Source organism: Oculina patagonica, chromosome 11 (genome assembly GCF_052425735.1).
Source record: "Oculina patagonica isolate OP01 chromosome 11, crgOcupat, whole genome shotgun sequence".
NCBI lineage: Eukaryota > Metazoa > Cnidaria > Anthozoa > Scleractinia > Oculinidae > Oculina > Oculina patagonica.
Genome location: NC_135768.1, coordinates 12851047 through 12864616, shown reverse-complemented (window position 1 = coordinate 12864616; position 13570 = coordinate 12851047). Strand labels below are relative to the sequence as shown.

The 13570-nt window shown below is 37.7% G+C and overlaps 2 protein-coding genes across 3 annotated transcripts in view; one reads left to right on the top strand and one right to left on the bottom strand.

Annotated features, from left to right (window-relative positions):
- Nucleotides 1-13570, top strand: part of LOC144630318 (uncharacterized) — a 63333-nt gene that overhangs the window by 24296 nt on the left and 25467 nt on the right. The gene's annotated exons all lie outside the window — the stretch shown is intronic.
- The window catches only part of LOC144630350 (la-related protein 4B-like), a 37160-nt gene continuing 25134 nt past the window's right edge, over nt 1545-13570 (bottom strand). Inside the window, exons 15-22 of one of the 2 annotated variants that reach the window (XM_078488708.1) lie at nt 9744-9792; nt 8499-8693; nt 7260-7317; nt 6795-6908; nt 6294-6349; nt 5512-5605; nt 4047-4170; nt 1545-3840 (exon numbers count right to left, since the gene is read on the bottom strand). In XM_078488708.1, coding sequence (XP_078344834.1) covers nt 4051-4170; nt 5512-5605; nt 6294-6349; nt 6795-6908; nt 7260-7317; nt 8499-8693; nt 9744-9792 — 686 coding nt within the window. In that variant the 3' untranslated portion in view covers nt 1545-3840; nt 4047-4050. The remainder of the gene's footprint in view (nt 3841-4046; nt 4171-5511; nt 5606-6293; nt 6350-6794; nt 6909-7259; nt 7318-8498; nt 8694-9743; nt 9793-13570) is intronic. The other variant, XM_078488709.1, reaches the window with a different exon arrangement.

The window sequence follows — 13570 nt, the reverse complement described above, 5'->3', positions numbered from 1 at the left end:
GTTTCATGAAAAAGGCGCGCATTTTAAATCGACGCTGATTCAATTTGAAAACACTGTAAAAACCAACACTCCAAATTCCAATTCGATCTTGGATGCACGTACGTCTTAACGATCTCCTGAGCTCTTCCGTGTTACGTGGGTAAATAAATTACAAATAAATTACATTTACATTTTTTTTTACATAAACGAATCAAATCAAAACCATTTCTTCGGGAAAGTTCCTGTCAGAACTGTTTCAACAAAGATTTTCTTTCTTTCAAAACGTAAATCGGGAAAACAATAGGCTGGGAAATGGGAATTGGAAAATTTGGACTAGAAAATTGATTGGGTTTTATACCCCCCCTCCCCCTTTGGCAGTATCATAACGACACAAGCATAACAAGATAACGAAAAAATCGGTCCCGATGCGTACGTGTAGGGGCTTGATAATTTCAAATTTGATTCTTCTTTTTTGTGAATTCATTTAGTACATTCAATTACCTTAAGGCTGCTATTTATTGCGGCAAATAATCTTTGCGATTTTTTGCAAATTCATTCCTTGAAAATTTATGAGCAGCAGGTGATTCAAACATTTCTTTGATGCACATGATAACAGATAAACAGCGGAATGTCTATGTCAGAGTAGCACAGTCGGGTAGGCATCTGACTGGGGAACGAGAGGTCGCGAGAGGTCCCGAGTTCGAATCCCAGAGGGGACAATCCAATCCAATATGGCCTACTCGACAAGACCGCCGACTCATCCCCAGGATCTCTCGCAGAAGACCACGTGACACAAGCGAACCCACACACAAATAAATAAATAAATAAATCCCTCAGTCGATAACAATGTGCGGGCTCTGCCCCCACAAAAACTGGTCTGTTTTTATGTCGTAACGTGTCTAGTGTGAACCTGGCTGAAGAACTCCCAGATAACAGTGAGAGCAAAATGGGTGAACAAACAACGTCCTTATATTTGTTTCCTGAAATAAAGTTAACCGTTACCTTGATTACAGAAGTTTCCTGTTTTTCCGTTTCTTCATCAAATTTGAGGAAACGACAACGAGTCGCGAAAGTTCGATCAGCGCGCCGGTTTCTCATGTCAGTAGGAGAATGAAAATCTCTGGGGCCAAGTTAGTAAACTGCTGAAACAGTCGCTTCACATGCCGGTGGGTTCAGACTACTATACCGCCACACGAATAACTAAACAGAACAATATGTCGGCCTCAGATTCATAAATTATACGGAATGACTACAAATAGTTCAAATCCTCGGTCGAGTTTTTCGTTAATTCCTACCATCTCCCTACAAGGCAGTTTTCCTTCCAACTTGCAACGCAACATTTCCAGTTGCCAAGACTATTTCACGTGAAACATCCTACTTTTCCAACCTGGAATGTAACAAAATGTTGCACCGCAAGTTGCAAGGTCGACTTGTTCACAGCCCTCAATTTTCTCGTATTTTTTTTTTATAGACGCTGTGAACATTCTAGTTCCAAGGAAAGAAAAACTACACAGGCTACTGCGTGTAATGCAATATTGTCAAAATGAACCAATCAGAAGACGTCCTTCAACTGCGGAACATTTTTTAAAGAATGTTAACGTGTGACATCCCGTTACGTTGTGAGTAAAACTGCTTCGTGTAACATGGCCTTAGGCCCCGTCCACAACAATGTATTTTTATTGATGCGCTTTCGCCTGCGTTATCGCTTATTGTCCACAATGATATCATCAAAAAGACTCGTCGTTTTCATCGAAAATGCATTCATTTAAAAATGTTTTCTAGAGTGAAGACATTTGAAAACGGAGCCCTATTGTGTCAGTATGGACGGCAAAAAAGGGGGGAACGCCGCAGTGCGAAACACATTAGGTGGACGGTGCCTAAATTACAACTTGTTTGTCTTTAAACCCTGACTATTTCATAATGAGACTAAAATTACCAACGTTTTACAAAGAAAAACCATGCACCAATAGAATTACAGCATGTTAAAATCTCTCGATCATTTGAAACGACAGAATGCGTGACAAGAGTTTGTATATTTACACCTATCAACAGAATACTCAAACAAACCAACGTCAACGTTTCCTGTCCCCATAATAGAGACCTTCAGATCGAAGTACGAGATCAAGTAAGAGAACTGCTTTTCAAACCTAGTGTTGATACTTTTAATGATCACATTTCATACCAATGTTGACTAGTCTCCAAGCGAGGATTGACGGCTCTGGGAACGTAACTGGAGTGAAATTAGAAAGTCGTCCTGGTACTCAAACTCAGATCTGAAGGTCCCTCAGATAACAATCAAATACACCCACGCCACGCCAAGAATTGCCTTAAACGTTTTTTTTTTCCCACTTAAATTAGGTTTTTCAAGAACCTCGAAATTTAAACTTATGATGCTAAACAGGATAAACACTAAAGAAATCAGCCAACCACATCTTGGTGCAGTTGGTTAAGCAAACCGGGACTTACTTCCGAAAATACTGTTTTAAATTTCAAGAAACTAAAATGTTCTTATCTATCACCTCTGATTCAGACATGGAGGTCGGGCAGACTTCTTGTAGATTGTTACTTATTGTTTGATTGTTACTCCCCCTTTATAATCCACTCGTACCCACTCCTGATTTGCGGCGTTTTTGTTTGAGGAGAGATTAGTTACTTTTATTGCGGTCTAATTAGACGGGGCGGGGGCCTGGGGGATTACGCAGATGGCAGATACCATGGAAACCTAATGTAGTAAATTAGTGCACTAAAAGTTCGTCGTTATACGTCACGATATTCAACAAAAAACCCTTAACTTTCTTCTTGATTTTGTTGTGTTAAACATAAAAGAAAGAAACATAGGGAAAGAGTCGCCAAGCCAAGGAATTGCGCGCGCGACGACAGGTCATTTCAAGTTCATTTCATCTCTATAAAGCTGTGCACCGTGTTTCTCTTTGGCAACAATGTTAAGCACACATCTTTCCTATCTGTTATGTTGTTTACGCTCCGCTTAAAAGCATCTAACCTCGCCTCAAACGCAATAAGGAACAATGAATGCGTACGAGATTCGATCTTCGTAATGAATAACTTTTCTATAAGCTACTGTCATTTATTCTATAATTAAGCAAATAAGAATTCAGCCTAAATATTTAGAACTTGAAAATTTAGCATGTGATATATATTCCCGTCCACCTTCGAAATTCAGAACTTTACAATTCAAGCTCATTTTTGGAATCTTCAAGGAAGAGGTTTCAATAAAATATTTTTGATAGATCCAATGCTGACTCTTGGATAATTTTCTATGCTACTGAATAATTCCAACATTAACAAGCATCAAATTACGCTATGCGATGAGAACCACTGCCTTACAACGTTAATTTTTTTCGTTGAGATAACAAATCACAGATCATGAACAGTTCCTAGCACATGATCCATTTTAGTTACAATAGATACTTGTTAATATTATTAACAGCAACACTTGGCTAAAGTTGAATTTCACCCATGGTTTACTGGCATCAACCAACAGTCACTAAAATTTGCAGTAGTAATGTGAACATATAATACAGCCTAGATAGATATTCTAAAATGTCAGTCTTCATTTATGTAATGAAGAAAGACTGATTTTTCTGCTACGAAAGACTATATACAAGCTTGTTGTCTTGTAAGGGTTTTTCACACTTTTATCCAATGAAGTTCAGTGTATTCTTTCGCCAAAAGAAGTTTCATTTTTTCTTTTCAAGTTTATGGTTTTTCATTTTTCCGTTCTCAGACGCACAGTCAGTGTAGGTTATCAGGATGGTATGGATGTCCCTGTACGACGAGTTTCAATAGTGCATTTTGTTATGAAAATCACCTCAGATTCCAGCTACTCTGGCTCTGTAACTGCTAGAAAATTGACAAAAACAATCTTTACGTTAAACATCATAAACAAATCACCCAGACACGCACAGTAGAGAATATTTCTCTTTTCACTTCACGTTTCGATCAAAAAAGTCAGCTTCCAATAACTGATTAAAAGACGTTATGCAATTTTAAAAATGAGAAAATTATTTTATGGCACAAAATCTCAATAAAACACAATATTTACTCACTTTATCACTTGGTGGGTGATTTTGTTTGGTTGTTATTGGAGTTAGCTGCAGGCACAGTAGCATGTTTTGAGGCCGTCTTCTGGGTAACTTGAGCATAGCTAAGTACCAACGATTGTACATCTTCCTGCAGTGAATAACGCCGAAAGCAAAATACGGTATGTCTCTACTCTTTGAAAAGTAAAGAAATAATTGTCGCAGTAACACTGAAGGTGTTACTGCATTGGTGTAATTGAAGGTGGCACACAACACTTAAGACCTTTAAGTGAGAATTCCTTTGCGGTTTGACCACTGATTGTCACAAAAATAATAACAGATTTTAGCTTCACAGTTCCTTCCTCTCCAATCATTTGTTTTTTACTTGCAGTAATTTCCTGCTCAGTCTAAAGAATCTTGCCATCCTTGGCATTTTATCGCAGCTAGCCCAATGACGCTGGCGAAGACCGTTTATTTTCTTGACCATTGAGGCTAATTACTTTAAAATTACTCGGTGTTTTTTTATTCTTTTGACATATTTCAGTTAAACAGACAGAACCACTATTTTACAATTTATATCAAAAAATTTGATAAAGGGTTCAGAGCCAACTTATTTTTTCACGAATTTAAGATGGCTTACACCACTCATTGGAATTTTTTTAAAATTGAAAGTGTATATTTTGTCAACTTGAAAAAAACATATAAAAACGGAAATTATTACCAAATGCTGTTTTAAAGTTTCATTGGCCAGAGTCAAAAGTAGGGTACATTTGACCTCTTTCTGTGTTGCCACAGCAACTAACTGTTTGTTGGTATTTGTACAGGTATTTTTTAACATCATTGGGCGTAGCTGTGATAGAATACAAAAGATGGGAAACCCCTACAGCATTGTGAGCAACCTCAAACCAACTGCAATTATGAAGATACTTAAGGCTCGATTTTGTTATAGGAAGAGGGCCAGTCTAAATACACCAGTTTACAGATCTCTACTTAACTCAGTCAAAGGGCGTTGTTAATAAAACTACTTGGTTTTCATTGCAATAAAATATGACAATTCTCTTGACTGCCTGCCATCAATAAAGTATATATCAAACTCATTAACATGTTCAGTCTGCTGAGCATTACCGCCCCGGGGTTGCTCAGTTTATCAGGTTTTTGGTACCCATTTATACTCCTGGTTGAAGAGAGGCACTGTGAGAATTAGTTTAACGCATAAACTAGAGCACAATAACCCGTCTGGCTTGAAACCAATACACTAACCAGTAGATTGAGTAGACGAATTTACCACTGATAAAGGGCTAAGCCCGAAACGTTTGGCTTGTTATGAACTTTTTGGCACTTTTAATATACTTTTATTCTCAATCTTCACAATTAGAAGTGCCACGCAGCGAACGAAGATTTATTCTTTAACACTAACCAGTACCCTGAACAACGTCAAAGTCAACAGCATTTTGTGCATCGATTTTTTCAGTGATATAATTGTAGTACTTACAGTGATTGAAGTGTTCAACTTTGTGGCTGGTATTTTTGCATTTTCAGTGTTTACAGTAGTAGAGGATTCAGTTTGAATGACTTCAGTGCCAACTCTGAAATTTAGAACGACATAAAATTTGTTTGTTATATAAAATGGTGCTATAAAATGGCACTTTTTACAATCACATTTCATAAGGCTGGAAACACGTTGCTTACAAACGTTTCTCAAATAAAGCAACTAGTTGTTGTATAAAATGTACATACAGTTGAACCCCGATAACTCGAACCGTCAAGGGAAATCGAAAAAGGTTCGAGATATCGGGAGTGCGAGTTATTGAGGGTAAAATTAGTAAGAAAACGACCTGAAGGGGAATCGGAAAAGGTTCGAGTTAGCGGGAGTTCGAGTTACTGAGGGTTCGAGTTATCGGGATTCAACTGTATACTGGTGGACTGGCAATAGGATTCATTGGTGGTATGCTTCCAAATGTGTCAAATCAACCATCAACATAATGATTTATTTGAGCCTCAGAATGGAGAAAAGAAAGAGGAAAGCTTTGGTGAAGGATTGCTTGCTTTTCGATTATTCCTACAACAATTCATTGACTAACAACATCAATATGAACATGCAAGTGAAAAACAGACTTAGGCAAGGTCATCGCTTTTCCTATCCAAGAAGGAAAACATGTTTTACTGCTCGGCCTAGGTTGGACTGCATGTGAAGAACTGTCCAGTCAGTACTGGGCACATTTTTGCTTAACAGAGCTCCTGACCAGCAGATTTGGTTACTCATGGATTACTCACTCGTCAGGGGTTGGTGCCACAGGAACAACTGTTTTTTCAGAAGGCGTTGAAGGTTCCTGGCAAAAAAGGTATCACAAAATTAGCCCAAAGAGATATTGCCAAGTCACAAATGACAGTGAAACAAAAATAAGCTAGTAGTTAAAAAAAGAGTTCTAGAGAGAGAGAGAGATGTCAGCTTAGACAAGATAAATAATAATAAACTTTATTATAGTGTCAAAAGGTACACAGAAGGTACACTAAAGGTATACTAATTGGTGGACACTATTTAAAATCTAACTAAAAATTTACTTAAATACTTATTATAAAACCAAGAAAGAAAACCTATTATTATATGAACACCAATGAAATACCAGGCAATCTTTCACGCGAAAAAATCATATCTTTACCCGTGAGAATAACATGTTTTATTTTTTCTAAGAGTATCATAAGGAGCACATAAGTTATTAATAGTAAATCAAATAGAAAGTGATCCAATCAGTGAACAACAGCTAACATACTTACAAACAATGCTAGAGGAGATGTTGGGAGAGGTGGAAAATGAGATGGTGCCAAGTCTATTGTATCACTGTCATCTTTGCTGTGTCTCACTGGGCTTGCTTTTCCTTCTCGTTGGCGCTTTAAGATAAAAAAAATAATAATTAGACTAACAGTCAGAATGCGGCCTGGATGATGCAGTGGTGAGAGTGCTCGCCTCCTACCAGTGTAGCCCAGGTTCAAATCCTGGACTTGGCATCATATGTGGGTTCAGTTTGTTGTTGGTCCTCATCCTTTATGCTCCAAGGGTTTTTCTCCGAGTTCTCGGTTTTCCTCCCTCCACACAAAACCAACAATCAAAGTCATTTCTAAATTCTGATTTGATCAGGAATCCAAGGGCTGCACGTTTGTTAGTCGTAACACTCCAATATGTTACCCTGGTAACTCAAAGTTAATTTATTTATTTATTTATTAATCTTGACAGTTACATACCAATTGTCTACTGATATCTTCACTGCTGCCTCTTCTTCTTCTATAACGTCCAGTACGTCTGCAGTGTCAATAGAAAGACGTTACAATACAACAAGATTAGAAGATAAAAAACCTGACTGGGCAAGCATTAACGGGGCCCACGTAGTGCCATGGAAATTTTGTGCTCTGTTTTATTTTTTTCGACTTTGTTTCAGACTTTCTCTTTCTCTGCCTTTTTATTTATTTATTTATTTAAAAAACGTCTCTTTTTTCCTTGCCTATTTATTTAAGAGGCTGTCTTTCTGAAAAACACCCACTTAAACTCGCATCAAAAAATGATTTTGCCCGAAACTCTGGCAACTGAAAGAGTTAACCGAGGCTAGAACTAAAACAGATTAGGTTTGATTCAAAATGATTTTCTGGCTGCGTTAGGAGCCATTAAATATTTCGCCCCTTCTGGCTTGCCACAATGTCTGAAAAATTAGAGAAATAGGCATTTTCAAGCCGCTGTAAAATATTTCATTTGCATCAAACTCTTGGTATTTGGTAAAAATCAAGCATTAAGGACTTAAATTTGACAAGAAAATTCTGGTATTATGGAAGGGGTACATGTATAGAATGGGTGGTAGTTGAACAGAGAGGTTTGACTGTAATGTTGCTTTCTTTTAAATAAAATAATTGTGATGATTTACCATCTAGGGAAGGGAAGTGCAGCTCATTACAATTTTTCTATGTTTTCCTCATGACCAAGCATTGCAGTGACCATAATTTTTGATATGAAAACTGGGCACACTCAAGATGCCAAGTTGGGGATGAGCCTTATACCCAAGTGCGTCTCGTAAAGGTCCCAGGGGGGTACTCGGGATTTCAAATGACAGGGATGATCGAATTGGGCAAAAATCAAGACCCAACATAACCCAAAAAAATCCCTAGATTAAAAATCAACCCCTCAAAAATTAATAACAAAACACGTAAGTTTGTTATTTATTCGCTGCACTATGCAGCCAAAGCACTACCACGAATCTTCAGATTGTTTTAAATACCCAAAAACATTCCTACTTAATTGAAAAAAATACTTGCCAAATTTTTCTACCCAAAAAAAATCCTGGAATCGAAAATTTCGACCCCAAAAAAATCCTTCGATCATCCCAGTCACTTGAAATCCCAAGTACCCCCCCCCTGGGGTAAAGGTAAAACTACAGTATTTTAAATATTGCAATGGTTGCTGTATAGCGATTCCTGCACAACTGTTGTTCTGACCTTGTATGCTCATCTCCCTCTCTGTTGTCCCTTGCTCTTGAGAATCCAGGCCCTCTGTGATTTACACTAGTTACAGTAGTAGCACCATTACTGCCACTTATCCCACTGCTGGCATTCTGAGGCCGACTTCTCTGACCTTCTCTTTCTATCTTTTCTGTTTGCTGCTCACGGTGATGTCCTTGTTTATTCTGAAACCTACAGGTGATGTGATTAAGGTGTTTCCTTAGTACTGCATTGTGCATGCATCCTTACTGTACATAATTTTTTAAGGTCCTCATGCAAACACTCTATTTTAAGCACCTTTTGAGACTCACTGTGTTGTAATAAAGGATTCAAGGTGGGGCAATTTATGACCTCTATCTCTAATCATATTCACTGATTGGGACTAGTTTCTTAATTTTGTCTTTATCGTTCAACCATTTTCACTCAAAATTACAGGATTCGGGCATGTTGATATCACTGAGTTTATGCTCTTAATTAAATACTTATCAAAGGAAATAAGAGAGGCTTGAAATGTTAACTAATAAAATGTTTTAGTGAATTTATTAAATTTTGCCAACCGGTGCAAAGCTTCTCCATATCCAGCAGTTCAAAGACTTTCATATCGATTTTAAAGTTAAATCAATTATAGACAAGTTTAAGGTACCCAACATTTTGATTGGATCATTTATCCTTTTTATATCTAAAGTTTCGTGATTTGGATGGGATCTATCTCGCCAAAAGGATTTTTGGCCTTGATAATTTAAGAGCTGAGCACTCTTCCATTGTTGCAAACCTCCAGAAACATTATCTGAACTAATGTAATTTTCTCCTTTCTCACACCCACGTAAATTAAGGCAAACTGACATGGCTACAATCTTGGACAAAACTATGAAGACACTGCCATTAGTGTTAATTCATTTTTTTTTTTTTACTATTTACCCTGTCTCTCCTCTACTTAATGTCCCTGGGTCCAAATGTGAACTCTATATCCCATGCCCTTAAAAACAACATTGAAATAGAAGGGAGAGGAGGAACTAATTTCTCAGGATTTTAAGTGCACAAGCTGGGTCTGTCTCAGCAGATTATGTCCAAGATTGTAGCTACAATTATAGTTAACAAAATATTGAGACATGTAATGATTATCAGTGTGGCTTATTATTTATACCAACCAGTGTTGAGTGTGGGTGCCAGGTATTAGCATATGCTTAGCAGCCAATTGCTTTCTTTTTATTTTATATGTTGTCAACTAAATCTTTCAAATACCTTGGTCTGCTATTTCCCTGAAAGCTATTGTGTCCTGCATTACCAGGGGCTGTGGAACAAAGTGTTATATAAGTGCTGAGTAACTATGTCATTTCAATTCCATTCTGGCTTTGTGTTTAGTCACCAATGTAGCGACTACATTTCTGTGTTAACCCTCGGATATACAAGCAAACTCATACCCCCACCATCGTATAAGGGGGAGGGGGTGGATGGAACCCCTCCCCAGAGTTTTTGTCCTACATGTATTAAGGCGCAGCGAAATATTTTTGCACTGAGAAGAAAGCGTACTCTACAAGATGACATAATTTTTGTTGGCTGTGACCTCATATGGCATCACGTAACGTCATTATCGCCACCATCTTGGATCCGCCATCTTGGATTTCACCATTGTCGTAGAAAGTCAGAAATTTCAGCATTGTAGAGTAAATCCTCTTTTCAATTCCCCCCCCCCCCTTGTACGTCCAAGGGTTAAAATGAATAACAGGGATGCCCCACCTTTTCAGATATTGTGTTCATCCAGAAAATTTTATTCAAAGATCTTAATTGCTTCTAAAAGTCACTTTGCTCCAATCCATTTTTTTGCTTTGCCATAAAATATTCTATAACTTTGGAAAACTTGCAAATGGCTGCCTGTGTTTGGATTTGTCCCACAATGCATTGCAAACCTTTGAGCATTGGGTACGTCATGCATGCAAATACCGTAAAAACCCGCAGATAAGCCGCACCTTTTTGCCAAAAATTTTCGCTCGAAAGCGGGGGTGCGGCTTATCTGCGGGAACATTCGGAAAAGGTGCCGTAAATTTTCGTGAACTGATGCTAATTTATGGAAAATTATGTAAATTAATATAACGTTAAACTACAAGAGAGTACCGGTCATTGCTTTTGCAAGTTTGACAGCTCCTATACTGTTTGCAATGACGACAATGGCCTATAACTTTAACAGTAATATTGATACTTTAAGAGCGAGAAAATACCACGAGTATTCACGAGTAAGATGGCCAATTGTTTCTTTCTCATTTTGCACTTTGATGGAAAATTTGTCGAACTGATTGCGAAACTCTCTTCATGCTACGAGTTTATCTCCAATAGATGGCTCCCAAATCTCTTTAATTTGTCGATATGATAGCCACGAAACGACCCCACGAAACCCGAACGCCTCCATCGCCATCTTGTTTTGCTTTACGTTCTCGCCCTAGTCCCATATTTCGCGTCCGATCAAATGCCTGGTTACTAAGCTACGAACGTTCCGCAAACGAACGCAAGTTCTTGTTGTTGTGACACAAAAATCTATGGAACAACTGCGTTGAATGAAGAAATACCTGTCAACAAATGCCAGAAAAAGATCACCCATAATATGTCAAAGTTGGTTTTCGTTATATTAAAGAGCTCAAATTGTGGGTAAGACTGAAGTATTTTCTGTTTCAATGTTCATTGAGTTTACGTTCGATGAAGAAGACTTTCTAAAGACTCGACTTTGGATTTTCTTTGATTTACTTTCAAAAAACTTTTTTTCCAACATTTGAGTTGTTAAACTCAGGGTGCGGCTTATCTGCGGGTGCGGCTTATCCGCGGGTGTTTACGGTAAACTGTGTCCCTTGAAACACATGGCTCTTAAACAGCCGGGGAAAATGAGCCTTGACAAAAAAAGACAAATTCAGGCTAAAAGCTGTAGTTTTATTTGGAACAAAATAAATATTTGCAAGCATATGCAGGAATTTATCCAGGCATGTGGAGTAAAGCAAGAGATGTCGATATGAGGCCGGAAATCCAGCTCATGCACACCGCATGACTCATGCAAACTTCAGACTTGTGTGTTACTCAAAAGACTGCTTTTCTAAAGATTTACATTGAGCGGCGCTGTTCCTTTTAGCCAAAGAAGTGGTGAAACTGCCCGGTTGTAAGCTGCTCTAAAGCTTCTTGTCTGGTATTGAATCGTTGAAAATTTGAGGAATATATTTTTCTTCCCACTATTGCAAACCTTCAAGCTGAAGCCATTTTCAATACTGCACAATTTTTAGTGTTATTGTCAATACTGCGCTGACAGAGTTTGATGACAACAGGTAAAGAAAAAAACGTGATCTATTTAACCAATTGTGTGTATGAATTTTGGACAGTGAACAAAGATTGTATATTAATATACAATATTAGAAGAAACTCAACCGTGTTCTATTGAAAATCCGCGAATCTGATTGGTTCTCCCACTGTTTTCTATTCGCCGATAGAAAACAGTCGCGCGCGCGTGTAGCTCTTTAAGCGGCAAATTTTCTTGATTTTTGTCTTCAAAGTGCACAATATTGTAGGTTTTGGACTGTAATCCTTTAGAGTTTCTAATAAAACAATTAGACTACTCGCCCTCGTTTTCTATAAGCGTTGCTCATAGAAAACTCGGGCTCGTAGTCTAATTGTTAATTAGTAAGCTCTCTACACACTCATATTGGATTTCAAGATTAAACTACAGGTTAAGGTACACATTGACTTGAAGGTGTTAAAAAATGTATTAAAAGTTTTTTTTAAATTTTATTTATGCTAGTTTTGCAACATTTTCTATTTATCCTACTTGTGACTAGATTTTGTTTTCATAAGTTTACACACTTGCATTTGAAGTATCAGGTTTGTACCAAACATTGAATCAGAGGAAGTCAAATTTTAGAGAATAATTTGGTTCATCATGATATTCTTCATGTTTGAACATTTCTCACTGAACTGAACTTAATGAAAATAATGCATTGTCAGCCAGGCTTTCAGTGGAAAATCTTCAAAGCTTTGATAAACATCCAGGGCCGTAACCAGACCTTTGGAATAGACGAGGCAAGATCTCGATAGGATATTCTAAGGACATGCCCTCCAGAAAATTTAAAAAATTTGGAAGCTCGGAAACTCTTTCTTAATTAAACATTTTTCATAAGGTATTTCTTGAGAAAAATCATTCTTGTTTAAATTAAAATCAAGACGAGGCAAGTGCCTTGTCTTGCCTCTTGCTTGTTATGGCACTGACATTAGGAAACTTTCATGAATGCAACCCATGGGATACTGCACATAACAAGCAACAGCTCTTCAGTATGGGTTTAATGTTATTTTGCAAACAGTACCGAGAACAACGCATTGAAAACTGTAATAAGAAAAAATGAATATTTGTTTCACAGTACACAGTTGTTCTCATGAAACTTCTCAAGAAACTGTTGTGGTAAGTGTTGTGCTTTGTTGTGCAGAACTCTTCAAAAAAACTTATTTATCCCAAAACCTGGAATTTGGTGATTTCACGGTTTTGCTTTGCATAAAGAGGCTGAGAAAATATAGTGTAGGGTGCCAACAACAAATGCAACGCTACTGTCCTAGTAATTTCACCTTTACTCTCTTCAAGATGTCTCCAGGTGACAACTTGCCACAAATGATTTTTTTTAAATGAGTTATTCCAGAAAAAATACACACACCCCCGACGGATGACCCCCCCTCCTGCCTGGATTTCCCAGATCGCTAGACCCCCCCACCCGCCCGGATTTCCAAGCTCAAGGACCCCCCCTCTCGCCCAGATTTTCATTTTTTTTAAGGCCCTAACTGGACACAACAGGCAATAGAAACGACGCAACATTTCTTCCAAAAGATCCCTGTTTATTATAATTTTCAAAACTGGGCTAATGTTGCAAATTTTGCGGGTCAAATTTCAACATTTCAAATCAGATTTAAACGATCACGCGTGTGTTTGAGTGATCTCCGGCACACTTTCCTCGAAAATGCCACTTGCTTTTTTCCGTCAAACAACAAATGTACAAGATAAGAAAATGTAAGTCTTTAAAATTATGTAAATGTAAGAAAAAACACAGTGAAAA